Here is a 14,686-nt window from a genome sequence, read left to right as displayed (position 1 = left end):
TGCTTTAAAAAGGCAAATCTCTACCTTTGTATAAAAGGACAGTGAGACTTTGTATCAGTCTTGGGAGAGATTTAAGGAGCTATTGAGTATGTGTCCTCACCATGGGTATGAGAATTGGCGCTTAGTGAGCTATTTTTATGAGGGACTTACACCTAGAGAGTGTCAATTTGTGGAGATGATGTGTAATAGTGAGTTCTTACAGAAAGATCCTGAACGTTTCATAGAATATCTCAATGAGCTTGCTAAAAAAGCTCACACTTGGACTGGACCTAGTGTTACTGAGAGCACAAATAGGTCACGACCTGCAGGAAACCTAAATGGTGGTGGAATTTACCATCTTAGGGAAGAAGATAACCTAAAGGCTAAGGTTGAGATGCTCACTAGGGAGCTAGAGGTGTTAAAGAATAAAGACTTAAAGCCAACACACGTGGCTAATTATGCAGAGTCTTTTGGACCATGTTTTGTGTGTGGTGGGGTAGATCACCTTGCCCAAGAGTGTCCCACATTTGCTGAGATGAGAGGGATGTATGAGGAATAATGTAATACCTTAGGTATGTACATGAAGTCTGTTGCACCTTTCTCTGATACCTACAATCCTGGGTGGCGTAATCACCCCAAATTTAGTTGGAAATCTGAAAACCAGCCACCTGCACAGCCCCCTAGATCATATCCTGCACCATATCATGCACCTTCATCTTCTAGGAGCCCCTTAGAAGATAATTTACATGCTTTTATTGAGGCACAAAGTAAAACTAATCAAAAGTTTGAATCTTTGATTATGCAGGATGTTGAAGAAAACAAAGAGATAAAGAGTCATATATCCAAGATAATGAGCTCGTTGAGTGTGAATGAGCGTGGCAAGTTTCCTTCGCAAGCTCAATCCGCACCCCAAGGTTAGCATATGGCACAAAAAAATTTGAAAGAAGTCAATGCCATTGTGACAAGAAGTGGTAAGTCCTTACACATCCAAACAACTGATAAACCAAATGATGTTGAAGAGGAACAAAACAATGATAGTACCGAGTTCCCCAAGGATGCCGAGGTAATCAAGGGTCCAGTTAAGGTACCATTTCCTCAAGCTTTAAAATCTAGTATGCGAACTTTGGATCCTAGTAATGAAATCTTGGAGAACCTCAGGCAGGTAAAGATTAACCTTCCTCTTTTATATGTTATTAAACAAGTTCCCACTTATGCAAAAGTTCTTAAAGATTTGTGTACATATAAGAGGAAGCACCATGTTAAGAAGACAGCATTTCTGACAGAGCAAGTTAGTGCTCTAATTGAAAAGTGAATTCCTCCTAAGTACAAGGATCCTGGTTGTCCAACCATTGCATGTGATATTGGGAATCATGAGTTTGGGCAAGCCTTGCTAGATCTAGGAGCTAGTATTAATTTGATGCCTTATTCCATTTATTTGCAGCTTGGTTTGGGTGAAATTAAGCCTACTTCTATTGTGCTTCAGTTGGCTGATCGTTCAGTTAAGAAACCAAGAGGGATAGTTGAGGATGTTTTGATCCAAATTGACAAGTTTTATTATCCTATTGATTTCTTAATTTTGGACACTCAATCAGTTGTTGAGTCTAACTTTAAGGTTCCTCTCATATTAGGTATACCTTTCCTTGCTACGGCTAATGCACTTATAAATTGCAGGAATGGGTTGATGAAGCTATCTTTTGGAAACATGACCATGGAGGTCAACATTTTCCATATTGAGAAACAGCCAACAGATGATAAGTGCCACCAAACGTACATGATTGACGCACTCATAGACAAGGGAGTTCACACAACTCATGATTTTGATCCCCTTGTGAATTCTGAGTTTGATACTATTAGTGATTCATCTGATGTTATTGATATTTGTTCTGTTTTTTATGAAACTCAGGATCATAGCACACAGGCTTGGCAACAGAAATTTGAGGAGTTGCCTAAGAAATGTGAAAAACAGATTCCTGTAAGTTTGAAAGCACCAAGAGTTAAATTGAAACCTTTGCCTAAGTCTAAAGTCTATAAGGTTAAAATGAAAACGTTTCATGATAAAAATATTCTTAGGAAGAGGTTTAAACCTAATAACCGAATATACTTATATGATTTTGGATTTCACAAGTACCAAGAAAAACTTCGGTCTAGGTGGACTGGCCCTTATTTAGTAAGGAATGTTTTTGTAAATGGGGTGGTAGAAATAGAAGATCCTAAGGATGGTCGGATCTTTAAACTAAATGGTCAACGCCTTAAAGTATTAATTGATAGGCAAGTTTCGGAAGTGGAATACATTCCACTTGTGGATCCAGTCTATCAACCTTGACCACACCACCCATGTATGTTTTTCTTTATTTATTTTGTTTTTCTTTTTTTTATTTTTTATTTTTGTTTTTTCTTATTTTCTTTCTTTTCCTTTTTGTTTGCTGTTGTTTTCTTTGTTTTTGATTGCAGGATAGTTTCATTTCATTTCAAGTTACCATCTTTGGTGTTTAACGAGCTACCCACGTCACTTATCAAGTGTATTCTACCATTTTCAGTTAGTCCCCATTCAATTTTGATTCTTAAACATTGAGGACAATGTTTCATTTAAGTTGGGGGGTAGTGGTGCAAATTCAGTATTTAAAATGCTTGTTGGAACTCTGTGGCATATTTTCATGTGTCATTTTTTTTAATTTGCATCACACGTGCATCATTTTCACATGTGTATTCATTCTCATTCATAGCCATCTTCGTGAATTCATCAAACCCACCATAATCATTTTTGCTAAAGCATTCACAGAACCCTTAATGCACTTATCCAAGTTTTGTGGTAAGATGGTGGTTTGACACATGTAGCTAGAGAACTCTTTTGCTTAAGTATTCATGTGAGTTTGGAGAGGATTGAGAGCATACAAATGTAGTAAATTGTGATAAGCGTTTATTGATCTGTTGAATTGGGCACTTCTTTTAAGAATATCATTACATGGATTATGGTACAATGGTGGATATACTTGGGATATGACGAAGGTCAACTTAGGATTAATGTTTGAGCCTTTCAAGCTATCATTTTCCATCATAGACCCCTAGTAGCCAACTTTGAGCCAATAAACACACGTAACTTTTTTCTTTTCATATACCCATATCATCCATGCCTCTCCACATTGGAGTATAACCTATACACTGATTTTTTTACCCTTTTTACTTCCAAGTGTATACTAGGTGTGGAATTTGTATTTTCTTTCTTTTATTCTATCATTTTCAATTAAAAAAGAAGAAGAAGAAGAAGACGACAGGAAAAAAAAAAAAAAAAAGAAGAGTACAAGTTGCAAAGTGTTCAATTGAGTGAGCTTCGAAAAAAAAAAGTTGGTAGAAATGGAAAGAATACAAAAGTGGCATGTGTTTGTCCATCAAATTGTTGAAAAAAAAAAAAAAGAGGAAGAAGAAGGAAAAGCATTATTATTTGATGATTTGAAAAGTTGGAGAGTACATCAAGTGAGAAGTGTGGTCTATTGAGATATTTAATAAAATTCCCTTTGTATGTACTTGGAAGTTTTTGAATCCCTTTCATCCTTTTTTTTTTTCATATAGCCCCGAAACCAAGCCACATTACAACTTTTTGTGTTAACCGTTTTGATCCTAAGTAAACTGTTGGAAAGACTGGTGGAAGTCTCATTTGTTAGTGTTCCTATCATAAGATCAATGTTTGCTTGTTGCTTGTACATAATTGCCTAATTTTTCATGAGAGTGTGTATACACCCATTGTCAACTCCATAGAGAGAGCCCTTACACGAAACACTATTATACCCGTGAGTTATGGAGTTGAACCTTTTGCTTGAGATGTTCTTGATGTTGCATGTGTCTAGCTTAGTGGTACGATGGTTATGGCTTGGAGAACACACATACACTCTGTGGATTGCTATAGGTGGATTGATCTTGATGGGTTATTGGATTCCTTAGATTGTTTTGATATGTGAATCTGGAAAGTGTAACTTGATGGCCTTTATGTGTGATTTTATTTGGTCTCTTTCATTGTTTTGACATGAAAATTGCTAGGGACTAATAATGAGTAAGTTGGGGGGTGTGATGAGTGTGCGAAAGTGCACTCTAAATACCCTATGATTGGACTAAAATGCTAAAATGTTAATAGAAATCATAGGAATTAATGTGTATTCTTAAATTTAATTTCTATTTATGTTGAGATACTCCTAAGCAGTTTTTTTATATCTAATTTCAGAGTTTATAAAAGAGCAAGTCAAGCCCAGTCAAATTCAAAGGAGAACATTCATGGGGTTTGAGAGCAGTTTGGATGAAAAGAAAAAGAAAAGAAAATCACAAAATGAAACCACAAGAAGTCCAAGTCCGAAATTCGCTAGGAGACAGTCTGGACATACTTTAGTCTTTTGACTGTATCCTTTTACTCATATATTGGATTGATGCGATTCTTGATGAATTAGAAAGCTATCTTAAAGGGTTATAACTTTGTCTCTAATAAGGATTTCCAAAATTGAACTCCTCAAGGGCGTACGTGGCTGCCAAGATAAGTCCTAAAATTTAGGCGATTTGTTTATGCGGAAATTAAAAGGACATTAGGGTTTCTTTCCTACCCTATATAAGCGTATCATTAGCATGAAATGGAGGTAGGAAGAGGCACAAGAGGCAGATCTAAAGAGAGGAGAAAATCACTTCCATGGCCACCGTTCGCTTCAGTTTTCTCTTGAGATTTTTGTTGTCCATTATATTTATGGGTAACTAAATTCTCAAGTAGGGTTAGGGATGAACTTGCACATTAGATGGTATTTCTAATTTATTGTTAATTCATGTATTTGATTTTCAATTGCTAAAACTCTTTTGTTTTATCATTCTCAATTCATCATTGATGTTTTATTCTCCGAATAATCATAGAATTTATTCTGTTTATAGATTCAATCATGCTTTTTCTATTGAATGAATTAGTTCTTTGATTATGTTTGAATCAATTATTTATCTATATTGATTTAGTTTTTTGCTGCAATATCGCTCCCTGAGTATATTGCCGTCATTGGATTTTCTCAATAGGGGTAGTAATTTACGTTTTTTAAAAGTGGTGAATGTTTTTTCGAAAGGTTAAATTTGATTTAATTTTGGTTTATAAATCTATACCTTCTGATTGGGAATTTCGGGAATTGAGTTCCTAATTGAGTTATCCAATGAATTGAGAATAATTAAAATACTGGATTTGTGCAAGGGATTCCCGACGCTCTACTGTTCGTCAAATTTGAGTACTGTTTCTGTTAATCACTTTGCTTTACTTTAATTTACATTTAAAATTAATCTTTGTTCTCCATTACTTATTTAATATTTTTCTTTAGTTTCTTTGTTCCTCTTGCTATTCTTTTAATTTGTCTCCCTGTGGAATCAACACCCCAAAGCTGTGCTACAACTACCGCGTTATTCTTTGGGCGTAATCAAACCACCAAGAGCAACCTGATTTGCAGAGTAAGCAACAACAGCAGGTTTTCCAGAACCACCTCGAAACTTAGATTTGGTGAAAAGCTTATTAGTTTATAGCACTTCTCCTTTATGTGTCCTATCTTTCCACAATGATCACAAACCAAATCTATTTTGTCATTTTTCTTTGAGAAGTTTTGATAAGTTAGTAAGGCAGATGGTTCTGTGGCAGGTGCAACCATGTTTCTTGCTTGCCTTTAACTCTCTTCTTGTAAAATAAGTGAGAAGGTTTTATCTAGAGAAGGCAAGGGGCTTAACAAGATAATTTTCCCTCTAACAGCATCATAGCTATCATTTAGACCCATTAGAAATTTAAAAACATGATCCCTTTGCTGAACTTCACCAATATTCTTTAAAGCATCACATGTACATAAACCACAAGAGCAGCAAGGGAGGGGTCTATAACTATGCAGTTCTTCCCAAATGGCATTAAGTTGGGTGAAGTAGTCACTTACAGAAAGATGACCTTGAACTATGCCACTAAGTTTGTGTTGAAGGTGATATATCCTTGCTTCATCAGGCTGTGCAAAGCGCTCTTTGAGTTTATCCCATACCTGTTTAGCTGAGGTCATGAAGAACACATTAGAGGCTATGTCCTTGGAAACAGAATTCAAAATCCAAGCAAGTAGGATATTGTTGCATCGTAACCAAGACACATAAGTGGGATCTGCAAGGTCAGGGGTGGTAATGGTGCCATCAAAGAAACCTGACTTGTTTTTTATTGAAATGGAAAGAAGAAAAGATCGACTCCAAGAAATGTAGTTGGAGCTAGTCAAGGGTGGTGAAACAATGATAGTGTTTGCATTGTCACTGTGATGCAAGAAAAATGGGCTGTTAGGATCTTCTGTAGGAGAAGAAGATGAAGAAGAAGAGGTGGTCATAGCTTAATGAAAGGTGATCAGAAATTGAGAAGGTATTGCAGGAAATTACTCCTGCTCTGATACCATGTTAGAAACTGTTGAAAACAGAAAGTGAAAATGAGAGGAAACAAATGAAAAACAGAGTTTGACAGAGATTTGAGGAAGTTTGATTCTCATTGATCCTTTTGTTAATACAAAGGTCACGTATATATACATTACAAAAAGTAGAAAAGTAAAAGCTACTGAAAATCTAACTTTTGATTATCTACACAAGTACAAGCATTAATTCAGAACTTTTATTCACAGCATGGTAAAGATCAGCTTTATGCATCATGTCCCTCGTACTTCTTTGTGTGCAGCCATGCATTTCCTCAACTGTGCCATCTTCTTTTCTGTGCCATCTCCTGTCTCCTTTTTGCTGCGCTGCCATCTTTTTCTTTCCATGTATTGCAGCTTGCTTTATCAGCTTTATGCATCTCTTGAGTGTTGCAGTGTATTTCAGGCATGCTTTGGCTGCTGTCCTTGTGCATTTCTTGCTTGCATTTTATCTTGTTACATTGCATTCTGTAAGACTTATCATGAAAACAAAGAAAAAATGGCAGGTAATCAATTAATTCAGAATTACATTGGAGCTATGAAAAAGAAAGACTGGACGAATGCAAAAAAAGAAATTGAGCAGCTCTAGCCGAAGGGGGCCACGCAAAACTAAATGATACAATAAATGATATAGGCCAAACGGCTCTTTACATCGCTGTTACTCATGGATGTAATGACATAGTGAAGCTGTTGGCGAAGAACATGTCAGAAGAAGGGTTGAAAACTGCAGATAATGACAAACTTATAGCTGTAATGATGGCTGCTTTGCTTGGAGATGTCGATTTGGCGAAAGGATTGATTGGCAAAAGGAAACATTTGGTAAGCAGTGCACTTTCCAGCGAAAATAAACGTCTTGCCGTTGTTATGGCAATTGACTTCGGGCAAATAGACATGGCGCGGTATTTGTACGCACTCAATCCAGAAGATCCGAAGCTAACAGATGGCATGGACCAGGACCGCAACGATGCTATGCTTCTTACACGTGCCATATATTGCGGAGCTTTGGGTAACAACTCCTTGTTTTACTATCCATCAATATATAATATGTTATTTATTTGAGATAAATATCACAAAAATAAAATTATCTCATTCAATTTAACTGCATCATTAATTTATAAATTTATTTTTTGTGAGATGTCACTTATGTAAGTATGTTGATTTCTTTTTGACCATTCACGATCTGTACGTACGCGGCGGCCCGAAACAACACAACAGATATTGCTTTAGATTTAATCGGCAAATCTCCAAATTTGGCACTAGCTCTTGACGACCAACTTGAATCTCCCATCTTAGCAATGGCCCGATGTACGCGATATTGCTTCCCAGGTAAAAATCAGCTCTGGTTTTGGAAACATTATTAATACATGCATCTACTCCCGAACGTAGTACCTGCACTACTACTCTCCTTTCTCTTGCTTTTCAATTTTAATGTAGTATTCAAGAATAGCTCATTAAAAAGAAAGTGAAAGAATAGAACTACTTTGCCGCACCAAATGCATTGCTCCTGTTGACCGCTCACAAATTTATTCATTTACTTTTTTATTTAATGATTAAGAAAAGTGATTTTTTAATGCAGTATTACTTAATGATTATGACCTTTACCTAATAGTGAAGGAGAAGCAGCCCAAAATTTTGTTTCTTATTAAAACAAAATTAAAAGTTTCCAAATTTAAGAGAACAAGATCAAGGTTGGGGTTCTCAGGCTGTTTTGTGGTTTATCCCATTGGAAGGAAAGGGGGTTTGGCCTTGTTGTGGAAAGAAGAAAGTATAGTGGAAACTCATAGTTTTTCACATAGACACATTCATGCATGGATCAAGGGGTCTGGGCAAGAGAATGGGTGGGAGCTTACGGTTTTTACGGTCACCCTGAATTGTGTAAGAGGAAAGAAGCAAGGGGGATACTTTCAGTATTAAAACCTGTGGAGGATAGAACTTGGTGTAGAATTGAAGATTTTAATGAGATATTGTATCACGATAAGAAATGGGGTGGACAACCACGAGCTAAATCTCATATGAGTATTTTCAGACAGGTACTAGAGGAAAATGATCTATTTGAATTTGGGTGGAGAGGTGATAAATTCATCTGGAGCAATAAACATGAGGATGATACTTTTACCAAGGAGGGATCGGATAGGGCAGTGGCGAATGCAGCTTGGATATCTAAGTTCAAAGAGGTTATAGTTGATGTGCTAGCTGCTAGATACTCTGATCATAGGCCTTTGCTGATGAGGGTGGATAGATCTTGTAAAAGAAGAAGAAGAAGAAGAAGAAGATTTAGAAGGAAAAACTTTAGATATGAGGTTACCTGGGCTAGAGATGAGGACAAGTGTTGCTAGAAGAAATCTGTCATTGAAAAGGTGTTCACACAGAGGGAAGCAGAAGCCATACTTACTATTCCTATAAGTAGAATGGGAGTGGAAGATAAGTTGGTTTGGAGCTTTACTAAAAATGGAATGTTTTCAGTAAAAAGTGCATATCACTTAGCTCACTCAATAAAGAGATCATATGGAGGTGAAACCTCATCTCCTCTAGATGAAGGAAACTGTTGGAAGAAAGTGTAGAGTTTACATGTCCCAGGTAGTGCTAAAATGTTCATATGGAAAGCCTGTCGTGAGATTCTTCCAACCAGATGGAATTTAATGGAGAAACAGATTATCACATCACAGTTATGCCCTATATGTGAGTTGGAGAAAGAGACAATTTGTCATGTGCTATGGAATTGTCCAGCAGCTATTGATGTGTAGTCTGTAAACCAAAGTTCAGTGCATAAGTGGTCTGGGCATTTTAATGTTTTTCTGGAGATATGGAAGAAACTACTAGTTAGTTTACCAGATGAATAAATGGAACTGGTGGTCTCTGTTATGAAGAGAATCTAGAATAGAATGAATGCTTTTCTTTTGGAGAATCAATTTGAAGTACCTCATCAATTGTTCTCTAGTGCTCAACAAGGACTAGAAGAATTTAAGAGTGCACAAGTGAACATTTTAGCGGACCAAAGGGTTCAAGGAGGTGACAGAAGTACTAGAAGTTGGTGTAGACCAGACGAGCGTGTCATCAAGGTGAGTTGGGATGCAGATGTGGACTCAAAAAATAATAGAATTGGGATTGGAGTTATGGCCAGGGATTGTGAAGGGGAAATCCAAATGTGTCTTTATGTAAGGGTGGAGCATGTTGTAGAGGCTATGGCACATAGAAGAGCTATGGAGGCTTATGTTGATAAGTTGGGTTTCAAAAATTTAATTTCTAAAGGAGATGCACAAACTGTAGTTGAAGCTGTTTCTACTTCAGATGAGAGCTAGGCTAGGAAGGGACTGGTTCTTGAAGATATTAGAAGGATTTTTTGCTGCAAGACATAATGAAAAGTCTAATTTGTATATAGAGAAGCTAACATGGTTGCTCACAAATTGGCAAAGCATGCACTGAATGTTGAAGAAGAGAAGATATGGCTAGAGGAAGGTTGTATTGGTACCAAGTTATTAAAGGATAAGTTCTGTATGGATTCTATTTCATGAATGAAATGATATGATTTTGGTTTTTTTTTTTTTTTTTTAAATGACCATTTTTCAAGCTGTCATGCTAATTTTAACTTGGTTAAGCTACTTAATAAACTTGTATTAATATGTAGTATCCAATATCATTAGCTGATCATAACGGGATAGATCACAACGGGAAGACAGTCAATATTTTTGGAAAGTATAATATGGGCCGGTACACATGAGCGAATTAAAGTAATACTAACACACACACGAAGGACGTAGAGCGAAAGCATGGCAGCTGAAGGAAGTGGCTGATAATATTCCAAAGAGGCTAGCTAGGTGCTCAAGAACGAGATTTTTTTAAACTATTTTATTTACCGTTTTACCCTTTTTCTCTCAAAAAACCCTCTTGGGTCATCGGCGCTATCTGGGCGGCAAAGGTCCCTTGCTGAGCTGGTCGCACAGACTCCGCAACCTCTTCCGGAGGTGGACCTTCCTTTCCGTCCGGCTAAGTTGGTAGATGGTGAATATTGTGTGGTTTTCTCTAAGCAGGAGATCGAACGTTCGGCTGCCCCCTTCAGATTCTCCATGGTTCTCAAATTCCTCAAGCAAAGACCTTCTCTTGATATTATTCGGGCTTTCATAAGGAGTAGATGGGGGCTGGACGCTCAGCCTGTGGTTTCGGCAATGCGAAAGCTAAGAAATGTGTTTGTCCAGTTCTCAAACGAAGCTGATTTCGTGAAGGCGCTGTCTAGAGAAGCCAATGACATTGAAGGAGTGCCTTACCGTGGGTTCCATGAATCTTGCTTGAAAAATATTGTTGCTCCCATTGGCCGGTTCTTACGTCGTGATAATGCTACACAGTGTGCTACTAAAATTGATGGGGCCAGATTGTGTTTGGAAGTTGATGCTGGAAAAACACCTATTCGTGGAATCTGGATAGGCACCCCGAATCATGAATGGAGTTGGTATATTGAAATTGTTTATGAAACTCTGTCTGCCTATTGTACTAAATGTAAAATGCAGGGGCACAATTTGCAGTTATGTAAATGGAAGGATGGGGCAAAAACGAAAATGGATCGGAAGTTAAACATGGATGAGAAGCAACTATAGGTCTGGAAGCCGAAGTCTCAAGGTCTTTCAAAAAACCAAATGAAGAACGTAAGGCCGATTGTTGAGGATGTTGAGAAGGCAGGGGAAGATGGTCCAAGTGTTTTGGCAGAGGAGCTTGGGAAAATAGCGACGCCAGATATTGAGCCGATTATGGATGTGGGGATTATTGGGAGTCCTGATATGAAGGACTCGATGAAGTTGGCTAGTGCGCAGGGGCCTGAAGATCAAGCCGTCGGTTTGGAAATTGGAAATACGAATGTGGTTTTGTTCGATGCAGGGACCGTGGGGATGTCTGAAAATCTTGAGCATGTGTCATGGACAGTTGGAAGCAATGGAAATTTTGAGGAGATTTTGCCTGATTCAGGGACCATTGGGATGTCTGGAAACAATGATGTTGGGATGTCTGGAAACAATGATGTTGGGATGTCTGGAGGTGGTCTCACTGATAGTTGCAAATATGGGAGCTGAAAATATGTCAAATGTTCAGGTTTTGAATGGTGATACTGGTGCTACTAAGAGTGTTGATGATGTTGATCTTGGGCTCGGTTTGTCTTTGATGGAGGTTAGTAATCAACAAAGTGACCAATGTAGGTTGTCTATTAATTATGGTAAGGGGATTGAGGAAGGGCTTGATGAGGTGGAGAAGGAAAATGGGTTAGTAGAAAATTCTATGGATGATCAGAATGTTGACATGTCAGTGCAAGAGGCTGTGGGAATGCATAGTAAAGATGATTGTGGGTCTAAACCAGAAAAGGAGGATGGAGAACACCTTGGAAAAAATAAAATCTATCTCTCGGACAGTGATACCAAAAATGGGAAAAATTGCCTAAAGGGGGACGCTTACTTAGAAGTTCGACCCGGGTTCCTAGCAAACCCGTTCGTATGAATCTATGATTTGCAATCCTATGTTCTGGAATATCCGGGGCCTCAGAACGTCTCGGAGAAGGGTGTGTAAGTTGGTAAGGAAATTACAGTTGTATTTTCTAATGTTAGTTGAGCCTTTTGCTGATGATTACAGGATGGTTAGCCTGCAACATTTGTTGAAGTTTGATTGTTGTTTTTCTAATTTTTGTGTTGGTGGAAAGCTTTGGTTACTCTAGAAAGAAGATTTGCAGTTATCGGTTATTAGTTATAGTGCCCAACATGTGACTGTTTCTATGAGCATGGAATCTCGGCAAGTTGTTATTTCTGTGGTGTATGCTAAATGTAATCATGTTGAAAGAAGGGAGCTTTGGAGATTGTTACAACTTGATGCGGTCAAAGATGCACCTTGGTTATGCCTAGGTGATTTTAATATTATTCGTGGGGAGGAGGAACATCGTGGTGGTAGGCCGAGATTGCGGGTTGCCATAGATGAATTTAATGATTTTATTGATAACTGTGGTTTCGCTGACATGAAAGCTGTGGGGAGTAAATTCTCATGGTGTAATGGTCAGAGGGGTCTAGCTCGAAGTTGGTCGAAATTAGATAGATGTTTAATGAATGTTGTGGCTACAGGTGATTTTCCGAACGCTTTATGCAAATATATGGCGCGGACAACTTCTGATCATGCCCCTTTGTCTTTTATGTTTAAGAACTTGGGGAATCGCTATGGTCCTTCCTCCTTCAAATTTCAGCAAATGTGGGTGTCTCATAGTAATTTTTGGGAGGTGGTTAATGATACTTGGAGTGCTTCAATTGAGACTATGGGTCTTCTTGGCCTTGCTACCAAGTTAAAGAAAGTGAAAATAGTCTTAAAGGATTGGAATTGTCGTGTTTTTTGCCATACGGAGACAAAGATCCAGGAATTTGAGAATAAAATTAAACAGTTAGAAAGCCAACTACAGGAGGGTTTCTCAGCAGACACAGAGCAAGCTTTATTGGAGGCTAAGGAAGAACTTGCAGTTTGGATGAAAAGAGAAGAAACAAGGCTTTCACAGCAGGTGAAGCTTAGGTGGATGGAGAAAGGAGAGGCCTCGGCTCAGTTTTTTAAAACTTTTGTTTCTCTTAATAAACCTTTTGTGCAGGAAATGAGGTGTCCAGATGGGACGTGTTTAAATTCTCCGGAAGATATTCATTCAAGTGCTGTGGATTATTTCAGTTCTTTTCTTCAGGCGTGTGCTCCAAGAGATCTTCCTGATTTGTCAAATTTGGTGCAAAATTCTATTTTGGAGGAGGATAATGCTAACCTCCTTCAGCTCCCTTCAATCCAAGAGGTTAAAGAGGCTATGTTTTCCATTCCTGTGGATAGTAGCCCGGGTCCAGATGGCTTTGGCTCTGGTTTCTATAAGACATGTTGCGATATTGTTGAAGCTGGCATGGTGGCAACGGTTCAGGAACTTTTTCTTGGCATTCCAATACCGAGGTTCTACTCAGCGTCATACATTGTTCTCATTCCGAAAATGCAGAGACCTACTGGTTTTGATAAGTTCCGCCCCATCAGTTTATGTTCAGTGGTGTATAAAGCTTTTTCCAAGATTCTGGTTCGAAGATTATCGCCTATCCTTAACAGAATCATCTCTTCAGAACAAGGTGCTTTTCTTCCTGGGTGAAGTATATTTGAAAATATTTCTTTGGCCCAAGAAATGATACACATGATTAATAAGAAGGTTAGGGGTGGTAATACTGTTATTAAAGTGGACATGGCTAAGGCCTATGATAGCATAGACTGGGATTTTTTAATCCATGTTATGGTTTCATTTGGTTTATCTGGGAGGTTCTGCAGTTTGATTAGAAATTGTATTTCGACTCCTTGGTTCTCGGTGGTTATGAATGGGTCGGCTAAAGGATTTTTCTCTAGTGGGCGAGGTTTGCGCCAAGGTGACCCTCTCTCGCCATACTTGTTTATTCTTGTTGAGGAGGTGCTCTCCAGGCTTTTAAAGCATAAGTTTATGAGTGGGCATATTGTTCAGTTCTCTCATCCCCGAGGTACGCCTCTTCTCTCTCATTTATTATATGCTGATGATATTATGTTGTTTGGTAATGCTGGAAGATCTTCTCTTCAAGAAGTTAGAGATACCTTTGAGTTATACGAAGCCTGGTCTGGTCAAGTGGTGAGTAGAGAGAAGTCCTCAATCTTTTTTTCTAAGCATGCTACTAATGCTCGGAAAAGGAGATCTTTACTTTTGACATCGTTCTCAGAAGGTTTTTTCCCGGTCAAGTACTTGGGAGTCCCGCTTATGGTAGGTCGTATGAAAATCTCATATTTTGATGATTTATTATGCTGCATTCGATGGAAATTGGAAGGATGTGAAAAATCAGCATGTGACATTGGTAGATCAACGGAAAGGGACATTATTTTGGAAGCATATTGTGGGTATGATTCCAAAGGTTTTAGGCAATGCTTGGTGGAGGGTGAGGGATGGAAATGTGTCCTTTTGGAGAGATCCTTGGCTTAAATCGGGAGCTCTTGTCAACTCTTGTGATATATCTGATTTTCCTTTATTGAAAGTCTGGGAATGTCGGCTTCAAAATGGTTGGGATGTGGATTTGTTACATTGATTGGTGGGGGCAACTAAAATGGAAGAAATTCTAAATTGTCTCGGTGAACAAAAAGAGGGTGGAGATTTATTGATTTGGAAGCCAACTCTGAATGGGGTTTTCTCCTCAAAATCGGCTTGGGATTGTGTTCATGTTCGTGCACCAAAATCTGAATGGGCTACCTGGATTTGGCATTTAGTTCTTCCAAAAAAATATTCGGTTATCATCTGGAAGGCT

The 14,686-nt window shown here is 38.2% G+C and overlaps 1 protein-coding gene and 1 non-coding gene across 2 annotated transcripts; one reads left to right on the top strand and one right to left on the bottom strand.

Moving 5' to 3' along the window:
* LOC122295225 lies at positions 1-108 on the bottom strand. The gene has a single exon (XR_006237889.1). It is a non-coding gene; the product is annotated as a small nucleolar RNA R71 (small nucleolar RNA).
* Positions 109-11,462: 11,354 nt separating this feature from the next.
* Positions 11,463-13,521, top strand: LOC122293609. The gene is made up of 2 exons (XM_043102145.1): positions 11,463-11,870; positions 12,091-13,521. Exons 1-2 carry the CDS (start codon positions 11,463-11,465, stop codon positions 13,519-13,521), a joined length of 1,839 nt encoding a protein of 612 aa, XP_042958079.1.
* The last annotated feature ends 1,165 nt before the right edge of the window (positions 13,522-14,686 follow it).

Source organism: Carya illinoinensis, chromosome 14, assembly GCF_018687715.1.
Source record: "Carya illinoinensis cultivar Pawnee chromosome 14, C.illinoinensisPawnee_v1, whole genome shotgun sequence".
Classification (NCBI taxonomy): domain Eukaryota; kingdom Viridiplantae; phylum Streptophyta; class Magnoliopsida; order Fagales; family Juglandaceae; genus Carya; species Carya illinoinensis.
This window is presented reverse-complemented; position numbering and strand designations above follow the sequence as displayed.

Coding starts and splice junctions, on each gene's coding strand:
- LOC122293609 (XM_043102145.1), top strand. CDS start 11,463: ATGTCAAATGTTCAGGTTTTGAATGGTGATACTGGTGCTACTAAGAGT. Junction 11,871..12,090: donor GGTTCCTAGCAAACCCGTTC/GTATGAATCTAT, acceptor TGGTTACTCTAG/AAAGAAGATTTGCAGTTATC.